Genomic DNA, 26534 nt, shown 5'->3' with positions numbered 1-26534 from the left:
CTCAGAGCCAACCTGTTCCTGCCCTGACAATAAACTAAAGTTGTCGCTCCAATCAGGTATTTGAGTCTTATCATCGTCTTCCTCATTGTCTCCACCAACAGGAGTTACAGTTTGGGAATGAGGGTCTACATTATGGTCAGAACCTTCTGCGTCTGGTCCTGGATCTGACTCATAAAGATTCTGGGCATCAGTGCAGATCATTTCCTCGTCTGGATTCACAGAAGCGCTGGAGTCGACCTCTGATTCCCAGGCTATAGTATGAGTAAACAGCTCTGCAGACTCAACCATCTGTTCTACCTCATACTCAGACGGGCAGCTGGAGATTTGGGAGCTGTGAGGAAGCAAGTGCGATTGGGGTGACACCTTTGAGGACTGGAGTATTTGTGATGTTGAAGTTGATGTGGAGGAGAGCCCACTTAAAGGAGCACTTGATATCCGTTGAAGCACCTGCTGTTTTTGTGCCTCATCTGGAATTTGTAGCGATTGGCGTGGCCGTAAGAAAGGGATCTTATCACATTGTCCGCTAAAAGAAGTAGACATTTTAGTTTGGCTGGAAGATGGTCTTTCTTCTGCAGATGTTACTGTTGCTTTAACACCTACCCCACGGACACAACCTTTTTTCCCCTTACCAACACGCCTATTCCCCTTTCCACCAGCAGCAGGCCTTTTTCCACTCATTTTGGTGGTTAACTAATTCACAACTCTGGAGTTGTTTGCACAAAAAAACAATGGATGGGAACCGAGCAGAGCTGAGTGGCCAAACTGTGGTATTAGGCCAAAACTATTGGCTGGGTTAGGTGGAGAGAAAAATTATATTCGATTTGAAACCTGATGGAGGTCAGTATAGATGGACTAATAGAACAAGTCCCACACACAGCTAGAAGCCCAAATATTTTTTCAGAGGTAGATGCAGAAAAAAAATATATTCAGTTTGCAACCTGATGGAGGTCAGTATAGATGGACTAATAGAGAAAGTCCCACACACTGCTAGAAGCCCAAATATTTTTTCAGAGCTAGATGCAGAAAAAAATTATATTCAATTTGCAACCTGATGGAGGTCAGTATAGATGGACTAATAGAATGATGCTATGCCCAAAAGATTTTACTTCACTAGGTGCAGTAAAAAAATTGGTATTCTATACACAGGTGGTATATCTTGCAACACAGATAGGCTACTCCACTGACTAACACACTCTGTTTGCTAGATTCAGCCAAATGCTGTGAAAAAAACTTGCACAGCACTGGCACAGACCTGCCTGGCAAAAACTGATAGGAACTGATGTAACCTAGTCCTGAAAAGGACTGCAATTACAATTAGTCTTTACTCCCACAATCTATCTATTTAAGAGCACAGACCTGCCTGATAAAAGTCGTGGGAAATGCTGTAACCTAGTCCTTAAAAGGACTGCAATCACAACTATTCCCTACTCCCAAGCTATCTGTAGATTTGTGCGAAAATTGGCTTGAAATTAACAAGGTATAGTGCACACAGCAACAGCGGTGCCGTCTAACACGCAGCTGCAGCAGTGAGAAAATGGTGGCGACGGGGAAAATGGCTTGGTCTTATAGGGCAAGGACATGTGACATACACTGCCAATAACACATGCCCTTGCTTGTGTGAAAAACAGCAGTTCACTCCGTGTGTGCGCTGCTGATAGGCTGACAGACTGCACCTCCCCACTGCAAATGCGGGAAAGAGAAAAAAAAATGGAGATCTTCATTATTCCTGCAGAGATCCATCCCCTGCCCCTCCCCCCACCCCGCTGTACACTCAAACTGCGTATTAACATTAATTTTCATCATTACTGAGAAAAAATCCAGTTATGATTTTGGTGCACGAACAGTTATAGAACATAACCTCGAACAGCCGAATTTTTCTCAAATCGTTCGTGTTCGCCGAACGGCTCGAACACCGCCCAAAACAGCTCGAATTTGAGATTGGCGAACAGTTCGAGTAGAACCATGCTCATCTCTAGTCAACAGAACCCTCCTGTCAAGGAATTTCCTCGGCATGGCTCTGATCTCCCACATTCCCAGACCCCACTGGCAGATTACCTTCAAAACCAGGGCAGCATAAGCCGGGAGGTGCCCGTGCAGCGTGCGCAGATCCTTCACTCGTCCCCCTGCCTCCCATTCCTGGAAGAAGGGCTGAAGCCATCCCCTGCAGGAGAATTCCCACTGAGGAGCCCTCTCCGGCCAGAGGTTGGCAATGTTGGTCTTAAGGAAGGCATTCACTAGGAATACTACCGGGTTGACCATATCCAACCCGCCTAGTCTCCTCGTACGGTACGTGACCTCCCTCTTGATTAGGTTGAGCCTGTTTCCCCATAACATCTGGAAAAACAGGCCGTAGACCTTTGTCCAAAGAGATTCTGGCAAAAGGCAAATGCTGCCCAAATAGCTCAGCAAAGGCAAAAGGTAACCCTTGATCAGGTTCACCCGCTCCCTGAGGGTCAAGGTCCAACCCTTCCACTGGTCCACCTTTTGGGCGGCAATATTCAGCCTGCCCTCCCAATTTTTTAGGGGGTAATCCCCTGGGCCGAACTCGATGCCTAAGATCCTTGCTGTGGCTTGGGGTTCTGGGAGGGTGTCCGGGAGACCAAAACCAGGGTCTCCCCCTCCCAGCCAGAGACTCTCACACTTTTCCTGGTTGATCATTGACCCAGATGCTTCTGAGTAACCGACCTCTTCAGACATCACCCAGTCCGCCTCCTCTCTCGAGGATACAAACAGGGAGACATCATCGGCGTACGCCACTGCCCTGAAGGTGGCCTCCGGGGCCGCCCGGTCCATCCAGACTCCCGCCAACGGTCCACCCTCGATCCTCCTTAAGAAGGGGTCGATGGCAAACACGTATAACAGCGGGCTCAACGGACAGCCCTGGCGAACCCCAGATCCCACCTCAAAAGGTTGGCCAGACCAACCATTCACCAGTGGGAACGTCTCAGCCCCTGCGTATAATGCTTTTAACCAATTTACGAACCCCCCAGGCAGACCGTACCTCAAAAGGACGGACCAGAGGTAGTCGTGGTTCACCCGATCAAAAGCCTTCGCCTGATCCAGGGACAGCAAGAACCCCTTCCAGAGGCCAGCCCTACCCTGCTCCACTACCTCCCAGACACCGAGTACAGCACTAAATGTGCTGCGGCCTGGAACAGAGCAATGCTGGGACCCCGAAAGGAGCCCGGGTGCAAATTTCACCAACCGATTGAAAAGCACTTTTGCCAGCACCTTCCGGTCCGTATTGAGAAGCGCTATGGGACGCCAGTTCTCAATATGGGACGAGTCCTTACCCTTTCACAGGATAATCAGGGCCGACCTCCTCATTGAACAGGGAAGAGTACCCGAGGAGAGGCACTCATTAAACACCTCCGCTAAGAGGGGGACCAAAGAGTCCCTAAAAGTCTTGTAAAATTCAGACGTTAAGCCGTCTGGACCTGGTGATTTCTTCAGCCGAAGCCCATCAATGGCCAGTCTCACTTCCTCTTCCCTGATTGCCTCAGTCAAAACACTGAGAGAGGGGTCATCCCCTGGCTCAGGAATGGCTTCAGCCAGGAAAGCCGATGACACGTCTCGATCTAGCTCCCTCTCTCCCAAGAGGCGTGAGTAGAAGGAACTGACGACTTCCAGGATCCCTGATTTGGATCTGTTCAGGGAACCCGTACCATCAATCAGGCCAGTCACTACTTTTCTATTCACTTACAATTTCTGTAGGGGTCAGGCGAGCGGTACTTCCCGAAATCCCTCTCAAAAACCAAAGATGTGTGCCTATCATACTGACTCCTCTTGAGCAAAGACTTCACTCTGGAGATTTCCTCGCGGTCACCTCCAGTCGAGACAAGCTGCTCGAGTTTCCTCCTCAGGCTCTGGTACAGGCGGTACCTGTTCAGGCTCCTGAGGCTGGAGAGCTGGCGGAAGAAACTAGCAACCCGATCTTTGAACATCTCCCACCACTCAGACTTAGCGCTACACAGATCCACTAAGGGTACCTGGCTCTGAAGAAAATCCTCAAAAGATTGTCTCACCTCCACCTCCTCCAGCAGGGATGAATTCAGCTTCCACAGTCCTCTCCCCATCCGGGGGGTCTCTGAAACATTCAAGGAAAAGAAAATTAAACAGTGGTCGGAGAATTCCACCTCGACAGCGGACACTGCTGAGGAGATGGCTTCCTCCTTCAAAAAAAACCTGTCTATTCTAGACCTACAACTTCCCCTATAATAGGTGAAACCACTGTGACCCGGGGTGTACCGGATGTGGACATCCACCAGGCGAGCATCACTAGCTATACTATTCAGGGTCACGCTATCGTAAGCCAGCCGGCCATTGGAGCCTCCCCGGTCACGTAATCTTGTGACAGTGTTGAAGTCCCCTCCAAAGACCACCTGCCGACTCGTAAAAAGATAGGGCTTGACCTTCAGGAGGAGACACTTACGGTCCCACTTTGATTGGGGACCATAGATGTATATGAGCCGAAGCTCATGTCCCCCCATGAAGACGTCTAGGACCAAGCACCTCCCCATTTCTACTTCAATAACCCTCCGGCATTCTACCGCTGCGGTCTTAAAAAGGACCACCACCCCACTATACGGCTCGGCCGCAAGAGACCAGTAGGAGGGCCCACACCTCCACTCACTCCTTGCCTTGTGAATGGCCCCCATGTCCGTTAGTCTGGTCTCCTGCAAAAACAAAATTTCAGCCTCAAATCGGGTGAGAAAATCAAAGGCCGTGAATCTAGCCGCATCTGATTTTATGCTGGCGACATTAATGGACGCCAGCGTCAATGGGGCGGGTGCAGCCATTGGGTGATCGAATTAGATGGCCTTCTTTTTCCCACCACCACCCCCCTCACTCTCTGAGGAAAAACCCCTATCCTCCTGCTCCCGGCGCTTGAGGCACACTGATACATCCATAGAGCCCCCTCGGCCCTCCTCACCCCCAAGTCCAGGGGCAGACCCTCCCCCCAGAGGAAGACGGTATCCCCCCTGAGGGAGGAACTTCGCCACCCCCCACAGGCCCCTCAGGTGGCACCCCCGGCTCTTTGCCCTTGACCCCCGCCACATCAGGGTCCTCAAGGGCTGTTAACCGGTTGGAGACGGGGACCAGAGGGGAGATCGCGGAGCCCTCCGTCGGCACCACCCTGGTCAGGGGGGGGGCAGATTTTATAACCCCCTTCCCTTTGTTCTTTTTCTTCTTACGCCACTTTACCTGGGTTTTACTGTCACCCTTTGCTGTAGGCTGCGCTTCCTCGTCCTCACCAAAACTTTCATATTGGGAGGAATCCGAATGCACAGCCGCCTCCTCCCTCTCCATCCTCCTGGTCTCCTCGTTCAGTGCTTCCTCCCCCAGGGCCTCAGTGGCCCCTGCTGAGGCACCCGGAGGGGGGACAGTCATCACCCCAGTTGCCTGAGGACCCCCCTGCCCTTTACCCACCAGGTGCCCCACCTGCCTCCTCTGGCAAGAGGGGCCCCGGATCTTACTGTTCTTCACTGGCCCCTCAGCCCCTCCGCTTTCACCAGCCTCCGGCTCAGCATTGGGCGCACTGCCAGGACTTACCCCAACATGGCCATCCTCCGCCTGACCAAAGACGGCATTGGCGAAAGAACGAGGGCAGCGGCTGAACGGATGCCCGACGGCATCACACAGGTGACACCTAACTGTACCACAGGAGGCAGCGAGATGGCCCACCCCACCACACAAAGTGCATTTCTGCACCCTGCATGCTGCACTGAAGTGTGTGGGGTCACCGCACCTGTGGCACACCTTCGGCTGGCCCTGGTAGAAGATCAGGATCCTATCCCTCCCAAGGAAAGCCGAGGAAGGGATGTGGGTGACAGTGCCGCCAGACCTCTTCAATCGCACCATGAAGGTCCAGCCCCCTGAACAGATGCCCTCGTCCATGATTTTCTTGGGTGGCTCTGTGATCTCACCGTGCCGGCTGAGACAGGTCATTATGTCGACCCCAGAAAGTGACTCGTTGCACGTCAGCACAGTCACTCTCTTTGGCCCATTCTGGCGGGATATCGCCTCCGCGACGAGACCCCGCCAGTCAGGATTTTCCTTTGCCAGCTCATAATTCGACCAGAACAGCTCCATACCCTCCGGCCGAACGAAACTGACATCGAAAAAAGGGGCACCAAAAGGATGTATCAGGGCAAAGATGTCACCCGCCCTGAAACCCATCTCCAGAAGGAGCTTCACCACCCTAGATCTTGTGGGGCACGCTTCATTGCCCCTCCACCGAAGACGGACCACATTCCTTCTGGACACCCCTCGCCCAGCTGTAGGGAGAGACCATACGGTCTCACCCCCCCTTTTCTCTTGGAAGGCGGCCTGTCCGTGCTTATCCAGCCAAAAGGACAGGTCCACATTCCTCCCCTCTACATTGATCGACCGTTCCCCATGCCTCAGGGCCTGTACGAAACGGCGGTGGAAATCTCCGCCATCTGAGCCTGGGGGTGAGGAGGGCCCCGACACTGCACCAGAATAATTCATGTCAGCGTTACCAATGCCGGCACCACCTGCGCGGGGCGATGGACTGGGCCCCACACCACCATTCACACTATTGGCCCCACCAGCCTCTCCACCCACACAGCCAGCCTCACCACTCACACTGCCACCTCCCAGAGGTGGCCATTCCTCCATTTCCACACAATCACCATTCTCACTACTTGCTCCATTAACACCATTCTCACCATTCACATCCTGGCCCTGCGATTTTCCCCTCCCCCCCATCACATCCAGTTTTTTCCCTATCACTGACCCTGTAGCACTCACTCCAGACCCCTTTCCATTGCCCCTCCTTTGCTATTCATACAGTTCCCTTTTCTTTCACTGATTGAGGCCAGCTGTAGTTCCTGTATGGAGCCTGGGCTTTGGTGTAGGCGGGATGTGTGCTGTGTTTCCACAGCCCTCACTGCTGCCACTCGAGCCGGACACGCCCCCTCCCTTAGCCTGGCTTGCAGCAACAATGGGAGCTGCTGCAGAGCATTGCTCCTCCATCTCTGCCCGCTGAAAGCTTCCCCTGGGGGGATCAGCCATCGCCAAGGACCCCACTGACCCAGGTGAGACACTGCCAGCAGGAGCCCCCGACGGCGCGACACCCCCCCCCCGGCTGGGGGCGGGGCTTCAGATGTTTTTGCTGTTGTTGCTTTAGATGTGGTTACTTTAGATGTTTTTATTGCTTTTATTGCTTTTTTGGGTATGACAACTGGCACCGGAACCCCTGCAGACCCCGGCAGCACTGTGCCCCCTGTTAAGGTGGTAGACTGGGACACGGCCGGCTGTATAGCCGCCGTTGCCACCCCCACACACCCGCCCTCACTCACTGCCGGCGCCGAGGCCCCTATAGCCCCCGATGGTGGCAGGCACACAGGGGACCCCGACGTCACCGCCCCCACCGCCGATGGCGCGGTCCGGGATACGGCCAGCTGCACCCCAGCCACGGCATTCCTTCCGCCCTTTGCAGATACCGGCGCCAAGGCCCCCATAGCCCCAGGAAGCGGGCTCGCAGGGGGCCCCAGCTGACCGGCCCCCCCCCGCCGATGGTGCGGGCGGGGGTAGGACGGCGACAGCTATCACAGCCGACCCGTCACTCTTGCGGGGTGGTCCCAGTGCCCCCGCAGACCCAGCAGATAATACATACGCCGGGGGCCCCAAAGGTACACCCCCTACCACTGAGGTGGGGGTCCGGGTCAGCCGGACCTCCGGCACCATCCTTCTGTTTGGTACTTTGCCCTCCCCCATGCTACCCTCAGCATGGACGATTGCCTTTACCCTGATGACATTACTCTTCCCGCCCCGATGCACTGGGCCCACCTCAGAACCCAGGCCGGGGTGGGAAGCGGGCACTCAGTGGGACCGGGGGGACCCAGGAATGGGGAGATACATGTACTTTTCCTCTGCCAAAATCTTGTTCTTCCCCTTTTTTTTCTTCTTCCTTGATGCCTCATCTGGACAGCCCTCGTCCCCAAATGAAAACTGGGAGAAATCCACTCCCGGGGATTCGAGCTGCCGGATCTGGCGCATGAGGCACCCCCCCCCCGTCACTGCTATCACTACTCCCATCATCCACCTCCTCCTCCCCACTACTGGCGTCCGATGGGAGCGCAATTTGGTGAGGTTCTAACTCCCCACTGTGTGTGACCTGGTGCTGTTGTGCACTTACCAGGTCCCCAAGCAGGCTGTCCAAGTTCGCCTCCTCCTCCTCCATCACACCAGACTCCTCGGCCTCCTCTTCCTCCTCTGCCTGGGTTTGGCAGCCAGACCCCTCTGGCGGCGGCGGTGGTGGTGGTCATGCCCATGAAACGTTCATCATTTCTCAGTTTTTCTTGGAAGGGCCCCGCATTGGCGACAATTTGGCTTTTCCGGTCCTCCAGGATCTTTATCGAGCTTTTCAGCTCATTCACCCTCGCTGACAGGCCCATCCTTGGGCCACGGGGAACATTTTTCGCGGCCAGCTGGGCGCACCGCAGCTCCTCCCTGAGCCGCTTCAGGGACTTCATTGCCTCCCCGTGCTCACCGAGGTAGAGGCCCAGGCGGGAGCTGTAGGTGGAAATTGGCTCCTCCTCAGCCTGGACTCCCCAGTCCTTATGGACGGCTGCTGGGCCCCGGAAAGCACCGGGCTCCTCTCCGGGAGGAGAGATCTCATCCGCCTGTGGCCCGGCCTTGGCCTTCTGTGCCTGCCTGGCTTGCTTAGCCTTGGCCTCTTTAGCCCGCTTGGCCCTGAGGGAGCTGCCCTTCATGGCCAGGACTTAGTTAAATAAAAGTTCAAATAGAGTTTGCTGTAAAGTATACAAAAAACAAAAAAACAAAGCAGGACTCCCAACCCCGGTATCAACCGAGGGGTGGGAGACGGGGACAAGCCCCTACTATAGTCCAAAAAAAACCTCCCTCTCCTGGGACAAAAAAGAGGGGCCCTCTGAGTAAGCAAAAGGCCTTACGGCCCGGGAGCTCCACAGGAACACGTCATTCCTCAGCAGCAATCCTCCCACTGACCAAACAGGAAGTCCCATCCGAACTTTTGGTCTGTACTGTACATGTCCCCCATACTGGTATATATGTCCCCCATCCTGTGTCCCTTCCTGGTATACATGTTCCCCATCCTGATATATATGTACCCCATCTTGGGCCCCTTTCTAGTTTATATGTCCTCCATCTTGTTATATATGTCCCCCACCCTGGGCTCCATCCTGGTATACATATCGCTTTTCGTAGTATATATGTCTTCCATCATGACATATACGTGTTCCATCCTGTGCCCTTGTCAGGTATATAGTAAGACCAAAAGTTTGGACACACCTTCTCATTTAAAGATTTTTCTGTATTTTCATGACTATGAAAATTGTACATTCACACTGAAGGCATCAAAACTATGAATTAACACATGTGGAATTATATACTTAACAAAAAAGTGTGAAACAACTGAAAATATGTCTTATAATCTAGGTTCTTCAAAGTAGCCACCTTTTGCTTTGATGACTGCTTTGCACAATCTTGTATTCTCTTGATGAGCTTCAAGAGGTAGTCACCGGAAATGGTCTTCCAACAATCTTGAAGGAGTTCCCAGAGATGCTTAGCACTTGTTGGCCCTCTTGCCTTCTCTCTGCGGTCCAGCTCACCCCAAACCATCTCGATTGGGTTCAGGTCTGGTGACTGTGGAGGCCAGGTCATCTGGTGTAACACCCCATCACTCTCTTTCTTGGTCAAATAGCCCTTACACAGCCTGGAGGTGTTTTTGGGGTCATTGTCCTGTTGAAAAATAAATGATGGTCCAATTAAGCGAAAACCGGATGGAATTGCATGCCGCTGCAAGATGCTGTGATAACCATGCTGGTTCATTATGCCTTCAATTTTGAATAAATTCCCAACAGTGTCACCAGCAAAGCACCCCCACACCATCACACCTCTCTGTGGCATTGACCTGGTCTCTAATCTGAGCTGCTGTTAACCTGCGATTTCTGAGGCTTGTGACTCGGATAAACTTATCCTCAGAAGCAGAGGTGACTCTTGGTCTTCCTTTCCTGGGGCGGTCCTCATGTGAGCCAGTTTCTTTGTAGCGTTTGATGGTTTTTGAAACTGCACTTGGGGACACTTTCAAAGGTTGCCCAATTTTTCACACTGACTGACCTTCATTTCTTAAAGTAATGATGGCCACTCGTTTTTCTTTACTTATCTGCTTTTTTCTTGCCATAATACAAATTCTAACAGTCTATCCACCAGACTTCTGCACAACACAACTGATGGTCCCAACCCCATTTATAAGGCAAGAAATCCCACTTATTAAACCTGACAGGGCACACCTGTGAAGTGAAAACCATTTCCGGTGACTACCTCTTGAAGCTCATAAAGAGAATGCCAAGAGTGTGCAAAGCAGTCGTCAAAGCAAAAGGTGGCTACTTTGAAGAACCTAGAATATAAGACATATTTTCAGTTGTTTCACACTTTTTTGTTAAGTATATAATTCCACTCATGTTAATTCGTAGTTTTGACGCCTTCAGTGTGAATGTAAAATTTTCAAAGTCATGAAAATACAGAAAAATCTTTAAATGAGAAGGTGTGTCCAAACTTTTGGTCTGTACTGTATATATATTTTTTTATTTTAAGATTTATATATATATATATATTTATTATTTATTATCTTTTTTTTACGTTTAATAAGATATTTTGTATTTCCAACATCCTATAGACCCACAATGGGACTTGGTCCTGGAATTCGTTGATCGCATTAATAATTCACTATAATACTTAGGTATTTTAAAAAAATTTTTGCATTTTTGCCTCTCCTTTATATAGCAGCCCTAATGCTTTTTTTTTTTTTTTCATTAAAGGGGTTGTCCTCTACTAGGACAGCCCCTTATTGATCTGAATGTTTTGTGCCAATAAAATAAAAACACTTGTACTCATCTCCGATGCTGGCGCCATTCCTGCGATGTCGGCACTCACGTTCCCGGGGTTCACATGTTGTTTTTATGACATGTGAGCCCAGTGCCCAATCTGAACTGGCATCACTGGTCCTCCCTTTGGAAAAATCGAACAGCAAGAGGAAGTGAACTTCCTGTTGATGTTCAATTTGTCCAAAGTCAAGGCCACTGCAACCGGCACTGATTGGGCGTAGGGCTCATAAAAAACACACGAGACCCCAGGAACACGAGTGCCAACACCACTGGAATGGCGCTGGCACAGAAGGTGAGTATAGGTGTTTTTATTTTATCGGCACCAGACATCCAATTCGAGAAAAGGTGGTCCTATTAGTAGACAACCCCTTTAACATTATTATTTAAGGCTTTGTTTTATGTGAGATAAATTGTAATATTTTGCAACGATGTACAGTATATTTTGTTTGTTTTTTTGATTTATATTTTTTGCTCATCATATATCACACCAAATAACATGTTGAATTAATTCTCCAAGTTATTATGGTCATGTGAATACCTACTAAGAGTAGGCATTTTATTTTTCTGATTCATTTATGGAATAAATCTGCTACCTGCATAGCGTTTACAAATCTCTATATGCCCAAAGGAGAAAACGGAAGGGGTCATGACAGTAGCGATGGAAAGTGTTCCTGGTAGAACGCAAGAGCAGATTCCTTATTCCTTAAATATAGACAGGGTTAAAGTTCAGAAGGAAGCGCCAGAAATATTTTTCACTTGCTCATTATCTGGTTATTAATAATTATTAAATAATAATAATAAAAGATCTAAAATAATAAATACTAAAAATAAATTTGCAGTAGTTCTAATATGTGTTGGAAAATACTTTAACATTGTAGAGCAAAGTGCTGACTGATATGCTGTTTGTGATTCAGGTTACGCTCTCCGGTGTACGCAGTGTACATCTGATACGACTACATGCACAGGCAGCAGCGTGACTTGTCCTTCCGGATCCTCATGTGGAACCATTTACTCTGAAAGTCGTGCTGGTGAGTTATAACATTACATTTCTCAATATAAACCTCATACATTACTGATTAGATTTCATAGACTTGAGGAGGCTGATATGCTTACTTCAAAACTCCATGTCTGAATGCCCGTAAAATCCTTCTAAAATATTATCTCTATCTTCTTTATTCATCAAACATTCTAAATAGCAAACTTTTGACACATATCTAAGCCAGCTGTGTTTTGTTGAACCAAATGACACTTGGTCGCTGACAAATACCGTACTATTAGGTGACTGCCTGAAACCATAGACATCAGACGTGATCCCATATGACTGCCATAATAATACAGAAATTTTGCGAAGCGTGCCAAATATTACACTCCATTTAAAGTCAACCAGCAATGTTTTGTTGAATTAATTGACACTTGGTCACGGACAAATACCATACTATTAGGCGACTGCCTGAAACTGTGGCCATCAAACATGATCCCATATGAATGCTATAATAATACAGAAATTTTTGGGAACGTGTCAGATATCACTCTACATTTAAAGTATGTTAGTTATGTGTTCAAACCTATTCACAGTTGGTTTCTGACAAATAGCATATCTATGAACAATGTTGTCAGAGTATCACGCCAGTTTTACAGACTGACAATAAAAAGAAATACAAAAAATAAGCTAAAATGGCAAAAATGTTAATAAACATTCTTTCCAGGGTAATGACTTGTAAATAAGGCCAAAGAAATAATTTAAAAAAAAGTTATGGACTGTGGAAGAAATTTATGCAACCAGAATGAACACTCATTTGGGACTGATGATACCACCTATGACCTGTCCCTATTGTAAATGCATCTAACAGTGTTATCGATAGGGAATAGAATGGATTTTAATTTTTTTTTTCAGCACCAGCAGCACGCAGTATAAGGCAATAATACCTGGCTGGATCAGTGTAATACGCTATCCATACTGCGATACCTCACCCGTAAATGAATTTCAGATAAGATAGTTAACATTCTAGGATATAGAATCTATTTCAATTATCCTTCCCATTATTAAAGAGTGTGTCTCCTTTACTGTTATTTGCTATATGCAGCAATTAGAAGGTCTGGAAAAAATTAGGACGCACTCCAATACGCATTTGAAGAGATGCAAAAACAAAAATATATAAAAACAAAGCAGGATCTTTAGCATAAATACCAGACTCGTCAATTTAATCTCAATGTAATAACATTGTACAGCTCCTGCACCTCCTCCTCCTGTGTGGCCTCTATCTCCAAAATGACCACATCTGTCACAAGCTGGAAGCACTGCAGCACAGCCTCGGCCAAGTGGCAACAGGCTGTGCTGAAGATAATATGCTTATGCTTAGGTGACAAATCGCACACCGCTGCAGAGTTGTTGAAAGCTGTAGCACAGCAGCCTGAAAATACAGCCAGGCATGGTGGTGTGAGACAACGTCAGGGAACCTGGTGGTGGAGAAATGACAGCTGGAGTAGATACGGTTTCCCACTATGACAGTCCTTTCACCGAGCTAAAGAATATGGCTGTGGTGAAATACAACTCTCACCGAGAAACAGTGTCAGACTGAATAACATTGGGCCCACCAGAGGATTTGATTCTGAGGGCCCACACTTCTCCCCCACTCAAGAACCCCATAGCATCGGCAAGGTTTGTGTTATGAACTCTCCTGAAGGAGAAGCCAGGGCCCACCAGATGATTCTCAAGTTCTCTTGTAGGCCCGTTCAACCCTGCCGAGAAACAGCCCAGACTAAGAAAAGTCTGTAGGACACTCTATATCTGTTTTTTTTTTTACTATAGACTGGCTCCCGCAATCTATAAAATTGAAATCTATAAGATCACTTCACTGGCTCCCAATTGCCCAGCCCATCCAGTTCAAACTACTAACACAGACATACAAAGCCATCCATAACCTTTCTCCTATGTACATCTCTGAACTAATCTCCTGATATATTCCCTTACATAATCTCTGGTCTAACATGCTGGAGAAACCTGCACCTATTGCCACTCAGTATCTTCAGCTACTTTGTGAGAAACTAATGTATTTTGGCAGTCACTCAGTCTACCAAATAACATTCCTGAGGAGAAAATAGTCGATGGCTTCACTTCTGGTACTGGGGGCACTGCTAATACCATGGTGTTGTGCCATAATTCACTGGAAATATTCCAGGCTGGTTGGAGACAAGCGGACTCCTACAGAAAAGTACCAGCAGCAAGCTAAGGAATTGGTGGCCTTTATCATCATCATGACCTCCAAGGTTTGCACTATGAACTCTCCTGAAGGTGAAGCCAGGGTCTACCGGAGGAGTCTTCGGTTCTCTGGTAGGCCCATCTAACCCTCCCAAGAAGCATCCCTGGCTAAGAAAAGTCTGTGGGAAGGTTCCCGGACACTATATGGCTGCTTTTTTACTATGGACTGGCTCCAGCAATTTATAAGATTGCAATATATAACATCCATTCACTGGCTCCCAATTGCCCAGCATATCCAGTTCAAACTACTAACACTGACATACAAAGCCATCCATAACCTTTCTCCTCTGTACATTTGTGAGATAATCTCCCAACATATTCCATTATGTAATCTCTGGTCTAACATGCTGGAGAAACTTGCACCTACTGCCACTCAGTATCTTCAGCTCTTTTGTGAGAAACTAATGTATTTTGGCAGCCACTCAGTCTACCAAATAAAATTTCTAAGAAGGAAACTGTGGATGGCTTCACTTCTGGTACAGGGGGCACTGATAATACCATTGCGTCGTGCCATAATTCACTGGGAATATCACTGGCTGATTGGAGTCAAGCTCATTCCCTCAGAAAAATACCAGAAAGCTAAGGAGATGGGGCATCTAGCATCATGAATAATTTGCTCATTGACTAGGAGACCGAATACTGCTGCTGTCTACCTGGTGAACATTGTTTTGAAGCTTGATTCACCCAGGGCCCGCAATCCTATGCATCAGGAAGACATGTTCTGCCCCAGGGTCCGACTGGGTCCCGACTTCCACAATATTAACCCAGTGATGCATCAGTGAGATGTATTGTCCCTGGCCACATGTCCACATGTTTGTGGTTAGGCGGTCCTTCCCACTAACTGCGCTGGTGACGGTACGGGTAATATTCTGGGACCCGTTCTTGTATAAGGTGGGGATGACACCGGGAGAAATAGTGGCGGCTGGATGGTGGATGGTGATGGTTGCACGTGTGCACTGACAGGTGCAGGGTGGGAGGCATATTCGCATGTGCCATGGACAGGGGATTGGTGTGCACGCACAACAGTGGAACAAACAGTGGCTTCACCCACAGACACTGTTTCTGGACCCTGGCGTTCAGCTCAGCTAGTCAGGTGCTTTGCTTTCATGTGCCTGACCATGCTGGTGTTGGTCAGGCTGGTAGTTTTGGTGCTCTTGCTGATGTTGGCCTGGCAGATGGTGCAAATGGCCTTTTTGGGATTATCTAAACAGTCTTTAAAAAAGAACCAGACTCGGGAAGACCTAACAATTGTACTGGCAAGTTCCGTCGTGTTAGTGTTCTGGGGAGCAATTGCCCGCCTTGTGTCTGTGGCCACCACACTGCTGGTTACTGCCTGTTGTGGTGCTACGCCTCCCCCTGTGCGCTGCTGTCCTCACTCTGCATGTCCCCTTGCCAGGTTGGGTAAGTGACTTCATCATCCACCGCTTAGTCTTTCACTACCGCACCCTGGTCCTCCTGACTTTCTGTCCATTGTGTCTCATCAACAGTAATTGCACTTTCCCACCATCACCTTTGAGTGACCATGGCTGCTCAAATATGTGGGCATCGCTACATGCAATCTTCTGTTGCCTTGCTAGAAGCTGGCCAGGCGAGAAGCTTGAATCTATAAATGGCAAAGTGAACAGCTCTTGGGGTAATCCTGGTCTCTAATCTCTCCTTCAAACCACATATTTAAGCTCTATTCACTTCCGAACAGACCAAGCGAGTGGCCAGAATTTTAGTGCTCCCTCATCGCTATTGAAGAGATTGCTGGCTATAGAAAATACACTTAAATAAACCATGTTGGAGAATTTGTAACTAATAGGTCCCGGATTCACATCTCTTACCCCGATTTGAGAGTTTATTTCTCTTTCTAGAGGACCTGTCCTGCAGTAAAATGGCAACCCATTGATTTGAATGGACACTGTTTTTTTCTATTTCAGTCATTTTAATTTGCTATGTTTATTTGTAGGTATATTAATGTATACGAATTTAGTGAGGTCATGCACACTTATATCACAATGTAACCTGATAGGCAGCATGACCATACAGGATGGATATATGAGGATGGCCATTTCATGTTGCAACAGTGACGATTGTACTCCTAATGTTCCTTCATGTAAGTAAGCCATTTCTGCTTTTTTATACTTGCATCTGTAATTTTGGAAAATAAATCATGGATTGACTCAATGATCCAAGTGTAATAGCATAGCACAATTAAGATTCCACCTTGTTACGGATGCATTGGTTGGTTGGGTGTGCACAATACTGAATTAAAGTGGTAAAAGAACAAAAAATTGCACTCCCCTTCTAAATCCCTTCTGCCGTCCTTGTTAATCATTGCCTTGCTCCCTATTTGTCTATGCTTATGCCATGACATCACTCGCGCTTCATCTTGACGCTTTACCGCAGAATCCGAAGTAGCGGAATGAACAAAGACAGATACAAAGTGTTGTCTATAGTTAACGCAATGACATAGTTGTAAAGGGGATTCAAGTTACTTAACTACTAGATCATCTGAGATGGATCACTCATCCAGGGATTTATCCTATTTGCCAGATGTAGAGTCCGAATTAAATTTTTAACTAAAATGTGGACATTTATTTTTGTGTGTAAAAATTGTTTTCTGCCTCATTGCAAATAATGCGTTGAGCTGGGTAAATTTATGTTATTTTTCAATCATACTGGCTACACTATATGAAGAAAAGTATCGGGATACATATCTTAATCATTGAATTCTTATTTCTTCTACTGTCTCATTAGCCCCCTGGTGTATAACCTCTGGTCCCATAGTTCCCGATTTACAACCTCCGCCCCCATTGTTCCCGGTGTATAACCTCTGGTCCCATTGTTCCCGGTGTACAACCTCTGGCCCCATTGCTCTGGTGTATAACATCTGACCCCTCACCATCATGGGTGTATAACCTTTGGACCCTCACCCCCCAGTGTACAACATTTGGCCCCTCGCACTCAGTGTATAACATCTGGTCCACCGCCATGCTGTCAGCCGTTATTAACATGTGACAGAACTTATGGTGGTGAAGAGCTCACTAATACCAGGGCGGTCCTGTACCAGAAGCCACTAGGGCAACTAGTCCGTCCATGATATTTCTTCCTCTTAAATCTTCCCCCATCACCTGTGAGTGATATTATTGAGTAGTTGAAGGAATTAAAGCAACTCAGCCATTAAGTGGAGACCACGTAACGTTATAGAGCGTGTGGGGGCCGGTATTGAGGAACAGAGGGCAGAAAAGTCACCACCGCTCGGCTGACCCCATAACTCTAGAATCCAGACCTCCTCTGGTATCAGCACAAACACTACCCCCCACCGGGAGCTTCATGACAGAGCAGCTGCATGCAGCCGTACATCACCAAGCAAAATGCCGACTGTCGGTTGGAGTGGTGTAAAGCCGCCACCACTGAAATCTTCTCTATCTGCGTCTGATTGAGGGGTCTGGGTTTTCTGATTCCAGGAGAATGTTACCCCCTGACTGCATTGTACAGTTTACTGTTGGAATAGGTAATACTATGGGGTGTTATCAGGGGTCAACCATGGCCCATTCTTTTAGTAAAGGGAAATTATAGTGCTTCAATAAATTAAGACATATTGTACAATTGAATGCTACCAACTTTTTGGGAACAGTTTGAGAAAAGGCCCTATGACTGTGCACAAAGCAGGGGCGGACACAGACTGTAGTGGGCCCCTGTGCAAGAATTTTTTTGGGCCCCCCCCCCCTGCCCTTCATAGGGGGCATGAAGGCCCCCCCCCCCGCCCCGTGCATCTCTCATCCCCCCGTGCATCTCTGATTCCCCCCACTCCTAGTTAATTAATTGTATTTAAAAAAAATAAAACTTATTATACTTACCCCCAGGGCCGGCTCCAGGTTCTTGTGGGCCCTGGGCAACAGAGTTTCAGTAGGCCCCTTTAACACATATCATGATTCAAGATGCACAGATACCACAGAGAAATAAATATATATAGTACAAGGCCAAGGATTTCACTTACTACATTACATGAGCGATATCTATTGTAAATTCTACTATAGCTCAGAAACCGGCGAATCCTCACAGCGCACAGTGCAGACCGGACAGTATAGTCCTCCATACAGTATTATGGGCACTATATAATGCTCCATACAGGATACTGACCCCCTTATAATGCTCCATACAGGATACTGGTCCCCATATAACGCTCCATACAGAATACTGGTCCCCATATAACACTGCATACAGAATACTGGCACCCATATAACGCTTAATACAGAATACTGACCCCCATATAACGCTCCATACAGAATACTGACCCCCATATAACACTCCATACAGAATATTGGCCCCCATGTAACGCACCATGCAGGCTGTTTCCCCCTTATAATGCCCCATGCAGGATAACACCCCCCTTTTAATGCCCCATGCAGGATGTCACCTCTCCCCCCCCATATAATGCCCCTTGCAGGATGTCACTTCCCCCCTTTTCAATGCCCCATGCAGTATGTCAGACCACCCCCTCCCTTATAATGCCCCATGCAGGAGGTCACACACACCCCCTCCTTATAATGCCCCATGCAGTATGTCACACACCCACCCTCCTTATAATGCCCCATGCAGGATGTCAATTCCCCCCTCCCCCTCTTATAATGCCCCATGAAGGATATCACACCCCCTCCCTTATAATGCCCCATGCAGGATGTCACTTCCCCCCTCCCTTAAAATTCCCCATGCAGGATGTCCCTTCCCCCCTTCCCCTCTTATAATGCCCCATACAGGATGTCACTTCCCCCTTCCCCTCTTATAATGCCCCATGCAGGATGTCACTTCCCCCTTATAATGTCCCATGTAGTATGTCACACACCCCTATATAATGCCCCATGCAGTATGTCACCCCCCCATATAATGCCCCATGCCGGATGTCACACCCCCCTCCCCTATAATGCCCCATGCAGAATGTCACACCACCCCCCCATATAATGCCCCATGCAGGATGTCACACCCACTCTCCCCCATCATATTATTCCCCATTCCCCCATACATAAAAAAAAGTCAAACACTCACCTCACTTCTCACCTGATGCTGATCCGGACTCCAGCATCGCCCGCGTCTTCGCGCTGTGACAGCTCAGGAGAGATCGCGCGCGGTGATATCACCGCGCCCTCTGACCTGAGACGTCACAGTCAGAGGACGCAGAAGACGCTTCGGAGGCACGGGGTGGGGTAAGCATTGTGCCGGCACCGTCACATGACCGGAGATGTCCCTGCGCTCAGCATGGGGCCGGGGGCCCATGCTGAGCGCAGGGACATCTCCGGTCATGTGACGGCGGGGGGTCCTGTGGGGGAACCCTATGAGGAGAAGCACATGAGGGGGGCCCCAACGGGGCTCCGAGGGGGCCCCGACCGGCCGGGCCCCATGCTGGAGTCAGGGCAGTCATGCTCTGATGGCGGCCCTGCTGGAGGGGCCCCCTCTCCCTCGGTGGCCCCCCGTTCAATGAACCTGCTGCACGGGTGGTATGTCCGCCCCTGGCACAAAGTACATGAAGACATGGTTGAGAAGTTTAGTGGAAGAGCATGAATGACTACATACAGCCCTGAATTTGGGCCCCTCCAACACTTTTAAGGGTGAAGTAGAATGGAGATTGTGATCCTGCTGGGACTCGCATTTTACTCCTGCTCAATGATTTCTACTTAAATGCGTGACAACGTTTGAGCGTAAATGGGATTTCTGTCTTTATATTTGCCCTGATAGAAAATGTCCGAGAAGCATGTGTTATTTCTTGGATCCATTAGTTAGAACAACTTGGCTTAAGTCGATGGAGAAGATGACCACTGAGCCTAGACAAAACCATGTGCTTGTGGTTATAATTCTGTAGGCTCGGGCAGAAGGACAAACCCTTTATCAAAGAGAAAGATGAATGAATGATGACAATTCATCATAGGTTTAAACATGAAAAACTTTATAGAGTAAAATAAATAATAGCAAGATCTGATTTGATTTCTATTTTTCTCCTCTCCGACTCCAGTGCCTAAACTGAACTCTACCGAGAATGGACTGGTCTGCCGCTCCTGCTTATCTTCTGACTCCACCTGGTGTTACACTTCAGACACAATGAAGTGTAAAGGGGTTGAACATATGTGTTTGCTCCAAACAACAAAATTAGGTACCAAATATCATTTACCTTTTATAAATCACTTTAAAAAGGAAACCAAACACAAAGGCTGATGGGTCCTCTGAATAAGATGATTTGGAAATGAGCACAAGGTAGCTCTTCAGGCCAGAAAAAGAGATGTACTGTGCATGTGAAAAGAAAATAGAAACATCAATTATAAAATAAGTAAATACAAAAAATGTTGAAATAACTTATTTCCTAAATGCCGTTAATTAGCAAGACTTGATTGATTAGTCTATGGAGGTGATGAGTATAGTACAGTGTAATGGCTGCTGTCCACCCTTTCCATAATTTGCTGTAGGAAGTTTTGCTGCTGTGACCTGAAACTAAAAAATTATCCTTTGCCTTATACTCTAGGTTACAGTAGCAGAGATTCCTACTGCACATGCTCATAGACACTTCATTTTCATTTCCATTTCCCTTCCCATTCCTTGCCTATTACTTCCCTTTCCTGTTGCTTACCTTTCCCATCATTTTTACGTCTTTCCTTTTCTTTCCCTTCTCTTTCCTTTTCCTGCCTTTATTTTCCTTTTCTTTCCCTTCCTTTTCTTTGCTTTCCTATGGCTTCCTTTCCCTTCCTTCCTTTCTTCCTTACTTCTCCTTTCCTTTCTTTTTTCATTCCTTTCCCTTCCTTTTCTTTGTTTTCCTATGGCTTTCTTTCCCTTCCTTCCTTGCTTCCTTTCTTCATTTTCCTTTCCCTTCCTTTTCTCATTCCTTTCCCTTTCCCTTCCTTTTCTTTCCTGTCCTTTCCCTTTCCTGTCCTTTTCCTTTCCTTTAATTTCCCTTCTCTTCCTTTCCTTTCCCTTCCTTCCTTCCCTCTCCTTTCCTTTCTTTTTCATTTCTTTCCCTTCCTTTTCTTTCCTCTCCTTTCCCTTTCCTGTCCTTTTCCTTTCCTTTAATTTCCTTTCCTTTCCCTTCCTTCCCTCTTCTCTCCTTTCCATTCCTTTCCCTTTCCCTTCCTTCTCTTTCCTTTTTCTTCCCATTAATTTCCCTTCCCTTACTTTCCCTTTCCTTACTTTCTTTTGTTTTATTTTCCTTTCCTTCCTTTATCCCTTTCTTTTGTTTGTTTTCCTTTGCCTTTCTTTCCTTTCATTCCCTCTCATTTCCTTTCCTTTCTTTTTCTTTCCTTTCCCTTCCTTTTCTTTCCTGCCCTTTCCTTTTCCTGGCTTTTTCCTTTAATTTCCCTTCCTTTCCTTCTTTCTCTGTCTCTGCAGACCCCATAGAATAATAAAAAAAACTTCCCTAATATTCACCAAACCACTCACCTGTCCCGCCACCCCCAATGCCCGCTGTCTGCTGCTCCATGCCTTTTCTTTCTGGCATCGAATGTCATCTCCAGCCTCCTCATTCTAGGCTGGTACTTCCAGATGTGACCAGGCCTAGGACATTCCTGCATATCATGCCAGTGCAACGTATGTCATGTCCTTATGATGCACAGTGGCCTGATCACGCCTAGAGTGCTGGCCGGAAATGTGGAGCGTGACTGCAGAAAGGAGAGGCATGAAGGAAACAGAAGACAAGCAGCTGGCAGTGGGGGAGCACCACAAGTGAGAAGGGAGGTGATTATTTGGTTTTATTAACCGTTTGGCAGCCTTCTATGATTCAGCACAATGTCACCATTTTGCCAAATTCTCACTGAGTAAATTAAAAACATTTAAATTCCAGAGAATCTGGATTTGTGTGAAATTCCACTTGCATAAATTTGCCGATCTCTATTGTCAAACTTTTAATTTAGAAACTTAAGCAACTACTATAAACTTTACTCCATAAACCTTGTTTCCGAATACTGTACGGCAGAAAAGAAAATGATCTTTCATGAAGCGGTTTTCCATGAAAATATATAAAGTGAAAGTTCAACTGTAAATGGTCCCTACTGCCAATGAGATCAAGTTACAGATCAGACCATGTTTTAAGATGAAAAATAATATTGAGTTACATTTTTTATCTTTTTAGGATCATTTTCCACAGCCATCAGAGGGTGTGCAACAAAATCCATCTGTGATCTTGGCAAATGGACAGAAAATGTTGGCGGTGCATTAGCTGATGTGAAATTTACCTGCACCAGTGGTGGCATAAGTGTCCATCAAGTTATCCTGACTCCGGCCATCATCTGTCTCTTGCTGCTGAACTTGTTCTTCTAACAGTTATCAGGGATCTTTGGATGCATTAAACTAAAAAGTATGACAACTATGTACGGTGTAAAAAATTTTCTATTGTATTCTTTTTTTTTCTTATTGAATCTTTCCTGTAAAATATCCAGGAATAAAAGCAATAGACCTCCTGCATCTATTAAAAAAATTACTCTTGTTGTACAAAAAATGGCCTCTACTGATTTATGACTTTGTGAAATAAACGTCAACCACTTAGACAAAAAAAAATATACAACTGAATTAGTAATGTTGAGCGAATCTGCCAAAACTTCAGTTTGGAAGATTCGCCCATAATCTGCAGAGAAATTCGATTCACGTTATAATTACCTTACGCAAGTTGAATGAGACCTGATTGCTGTAAAAAAAAATACATTAAAAATAAACAAACACCAAAACACACAGTTATTATACTCTGAGATCTCCCAACCCTGAAGTATAAAAAATGTATCAGCCTGGAAAAGGATTAAAAAGACAGTAAATTATAATAATCATCTAGCTCTTCGCCTGTTCCACCGATATTTCGTAAGGCGCCCACTTCACTCGGCCACTGGTGTCCTCATCACTCTTTACCAGCGTTGACCAAACCTAAGTGCAATTTCTGATGTCTTGACAACATCCCAAGCTTTCACGCTGGCTGAAATTTTCCAGAATTTGCCCAAATAAAATTTGCCAAAATTTGGAATTATAAATTCGACAAATTCTTGGAAATTGTAAAGAATTTTAATTTATTTAAAATCAAATATTTTAAAGCTGGAAAATCTGGCTTGATTTTCAAGAGTTTCAAGTGATTTTTAATGAAGTTTTCTAAGGCTATGTTCACACATTGAAGTTTTGAAACTTTTCTTTTTTGCTGTGTTTTTTATACAAATTAAAAGCTGCTTTTTTTACAGTTCCAACTAAAGCTATGAAATGACAGAAATCTCATGCACATGGTTGATTTTTTTTTCTTTTGACTGAATTGGAAAACTGCTCTGTTTTGAAAAACTGCAGCATGCCAATTTAGCATTTTGAATCATTTTTTCACCATAATAAGCAATGGGGAAGTGCAAAAAACAGCAAATACCTATGCATTTTTTCTGAATAAAACTAACTTGATTAAACATGTACTTTAGACAAATGACACATGTAATCTGCACCAAAAAGCATAGGAAATCTCTGCATCGTGCTGCACTGGTCTTTTAGTCATTCTTCTGCCCATTGCTGAGTCAATACACACAGAAAGACTTAATAAATGCACTTTGGACTGTAACTACACTGGGATGTTATTTCTATACTTGTTCTTAATGGATTGTGTAAACAGACTAAGAGAAATATTTATCATGTACCAACGCCCCTTTTCTGAGTAACTCCACGGCTGTACCTCTTTCATGCCATGCACCACCCTTCTGCCCCGTAAACATCCATCACCAACTATTGCAAGAGCTCTAAAATGTTTACATGTTTTTGTGTGCTGGATGAAAAATTTGGGAGAGTTGGCATATAGGCAGTAAAGGAACTAACATAAATATTTATCATGTACCAATGCCCCTTTTCTTAGTAACTCCATGGCTGTACTTCTTTCATGCCATGCACCACCCTTCTGCCCCATAACTATTCATCATTCCAAGAGTTCAAAAATTTTTCCATGTTTTTGGGAGCCGAACAAAACAATTGTGAGAGTTGGTATATAGAAAGTAAAGAAAAATTGCTCCAGCTCTAAAAATAAACAGCTCTAAAGCCCCTAAATACAGACTCAAGATCAGAACCAATAAATCATTATGGACCTTAGAAAAAAAGGTTGGACTCTATATTTGGCACTCACACAGATACAATAATAGTTGCTGCCACATTTGATCTATATAGATTACTGCTAGGGTTGAGCGAGTATGTTCTGTCTGAGTATGCTCGGGCCGAGCTCCGAGTAGTTACAGCTGCTCGGTGATGTGTTTGAATCACTTCCGTGTGTATGATTTGCAACTGTTTGACAGCTTTATTACATGTGAGGAATGTGTAAGAAATAGACATTCCTCCCATGTAATATAACTGTCAAACAGTCACAAATCATGCACACTGGAGCGATTCAACCATATCACCGAGCAGCTGTAAATACTCGGAGCTCGGCCCGAGCATACTTGGCGAAAGGGTTAATAGAACATAGTCGCTCAACACTAATTTCTGCACATCACAGTTTTATCGTAGCTTTTGATGCAATTCGTCTTAAAACAAGACATAATTAGAGACAGCTTCCACAGACTCCATTTTTTTGGCAAGTTGAATAAGTTCTTGAGCTTCTACTATTTATTTATTTTACTCACTTGTCTAGCACTAATAATTCCACAGTGCTTTATAGACATTATCATCGCTGTCCCCATTGGGGCTCACAAGCTAGATTCCCTATCAGTATGTCTTTGGAGTGTGGGACGGAACCTGAAGGAAACCCACGCAAACACGGGGAGAACATACAAACTCCTTGCAGATGTTGTCCTTGGTTGGATTTGAACCCAGGACCCCAGCGCTGCAAAGCTGCAGTGATAACTACTGAGCCACTGTGCTTCCCATGTACATTCTATGTATTTTCTATTGCCTCATTTTATCAGTTGGAGTCAATGTCCTTCAGTCTCAACTGGTTACATTGTCATTTCACTCATGTTTGTAAGGGCTGAACGTGCTGTCAGCGCACATATTTCTCTGCAAGACTAGAAGTGCGGAATGTTCTCTCTGCTTGAAAATGTGGCTCTACTTTTCATTATTTACAAGAAAAGGTGAGTCTTAAAGAAATTAAGTGATATTTATACACCAGGTTACAGGTGCATATATATTTTTTTTACTTTACTTCCTTATTCATCTCTGCATTAGAGATAAATTTCATAAATGATTGATCTTTGTCTTTTATTGCCTTTTCATATTTATTCCTTACAGGAATGTTCACAATTACACTGCATTTCCTGAATGCTTTTGCTATTATTTGTTTATTTATTCATTTTTAGACATTATATATAAATATATATATATATATATATATATATATATATAAATATACACAGTACAGACCAAAAGTTTGGACACACCTTCTCATTTAAAGATTTTTCTGTATTTTCATGACTATGAAAATTGTACATTCACACTGAAGGCATCAAAACTATGAATTAACACATGTGGAATTATATACTTAACAAAAAAGTGTGAAACAACTGAAAATATGTCTTATATTCTAGGTTCTTCAAAGTAGCCACCTTTTGCTTTGATGACTGCTTTGCACACTCTTGGCATTCTCTTGATGAGCTTCAAGAGGTAGTCACCGGAAATGGTCTTCCAACAATCTTGAAGAAGTTCCCAGAGATGCTTAGCACTTGTTGGCCCTTTTGCCTTCACTCTGCGGTCCGGCTCACCAGAAACCGTCTCGATTGGGTTCAGGTCTGGTGACTGTGGAGGCCAGGTCATCTGGCGTAGCACCCCATCACTCTCCTTCTTGATCAAATAGCCCTTACACAGCCTGGAGGTGTGTTTGGGGTCATTGTCCTGTTGAAAAATAAATGATGGTCCAACTAAACGCAAACCGGATGGAATAGCATGCCGCTGCAAGATGCTGTGGAAGCCATGCTGGTTCAGTATGCCATAAATTTTTAATAAATCAACAACAGTGTCACCCGCAAAGCACCCCCACACCATCACACCTCCTCCTCCATGATTCACAGAGAGAACCAGGCATGGAGTCCATCCGTTCACCTTTTCTGCGTCGCACAAAGACACGGTGGTTGGAATCAAAGATCTCAAATTTGGACTCATCAGACCACAGCACAGATTTCCACTGGTCTAATGTCCATTCCTTGTGTTCTTTAACCTAAGCAAGTCTCTTCCGCTTGTTGCTTGTCCTTAGCAGTGGTTTCCTAGCAGCTATTTTACCATGAAGGCCTGCTGCACAAAGTCTCCTCTTAACAGTTATTGTAGCGATGTGTCTGCTGCTAAAACTCTGTGTGGCATTGACCTGGTCTCTAATCTGAGCTGCTGTTAACCTGCGATTTCTGAGGCTGGTGACACGGATAAACTTATCCTCAGAAGCAGAGGTGACTCTTGGTCTTCCTTTTCTGGGGCGGTCCTCATGTGAGTCAATTTTT

General features: G+C 46.1%; 1 protein-coding gene across 1 annotated transcript in view; it reads left to right on the top strand.

Annotated features, from left to right (window-relative positions):
- LOC141171979 (phospholipase A2 inhibitor 25 kDa subunit-like) overlaps window positions 1–22609 on the top strand; it is a 37041-nt gene extending 14432 nt beyond the window's left edge. Inside the window, exons 2-5 of the mRNA XM_073655728.1 lie at window positions 11807–11920; window positions 16103–16249; window positions 20144–20281; window positions 22244–22609. Of these exons, the coding sequence (XP_073511829.1) occupies window positions 11807–11920; window positions 16103–16249; window positions 20144–20281; window positions 22244–22431 (587 nt within the window). The 3' untranslated portion in view covers window positions 22432–22609. The remainder of the gene's footprint in view (window positions 1–11806; window positions 11921–16102; window positions 16250–20143; window positions 20282–22243) is intronic.
- Window positions 22610–26534: the final 3925 nt, after the last annotated feature.

This window comes from Phyllobates terribilis, unplaced genomic scaffold, assembly GCF_046119375.1.
Source record: "Phyllobates terribilis strain yellow unplaced genomic scaffold, ASM4611937v1 Scaffold_12__6_contigs__length_324123572, whole genome shotgun sequence".
NCBI classification, from domain to species: Eukaryota; Metazoa; Chordata; class Amphibia; order Anura; family Dendrobatidae; genus Phyllobates; species Phyllobates terribilis.
This window is presented reverse-complemented; position numbering and strand designations above follow the sequence as displayed.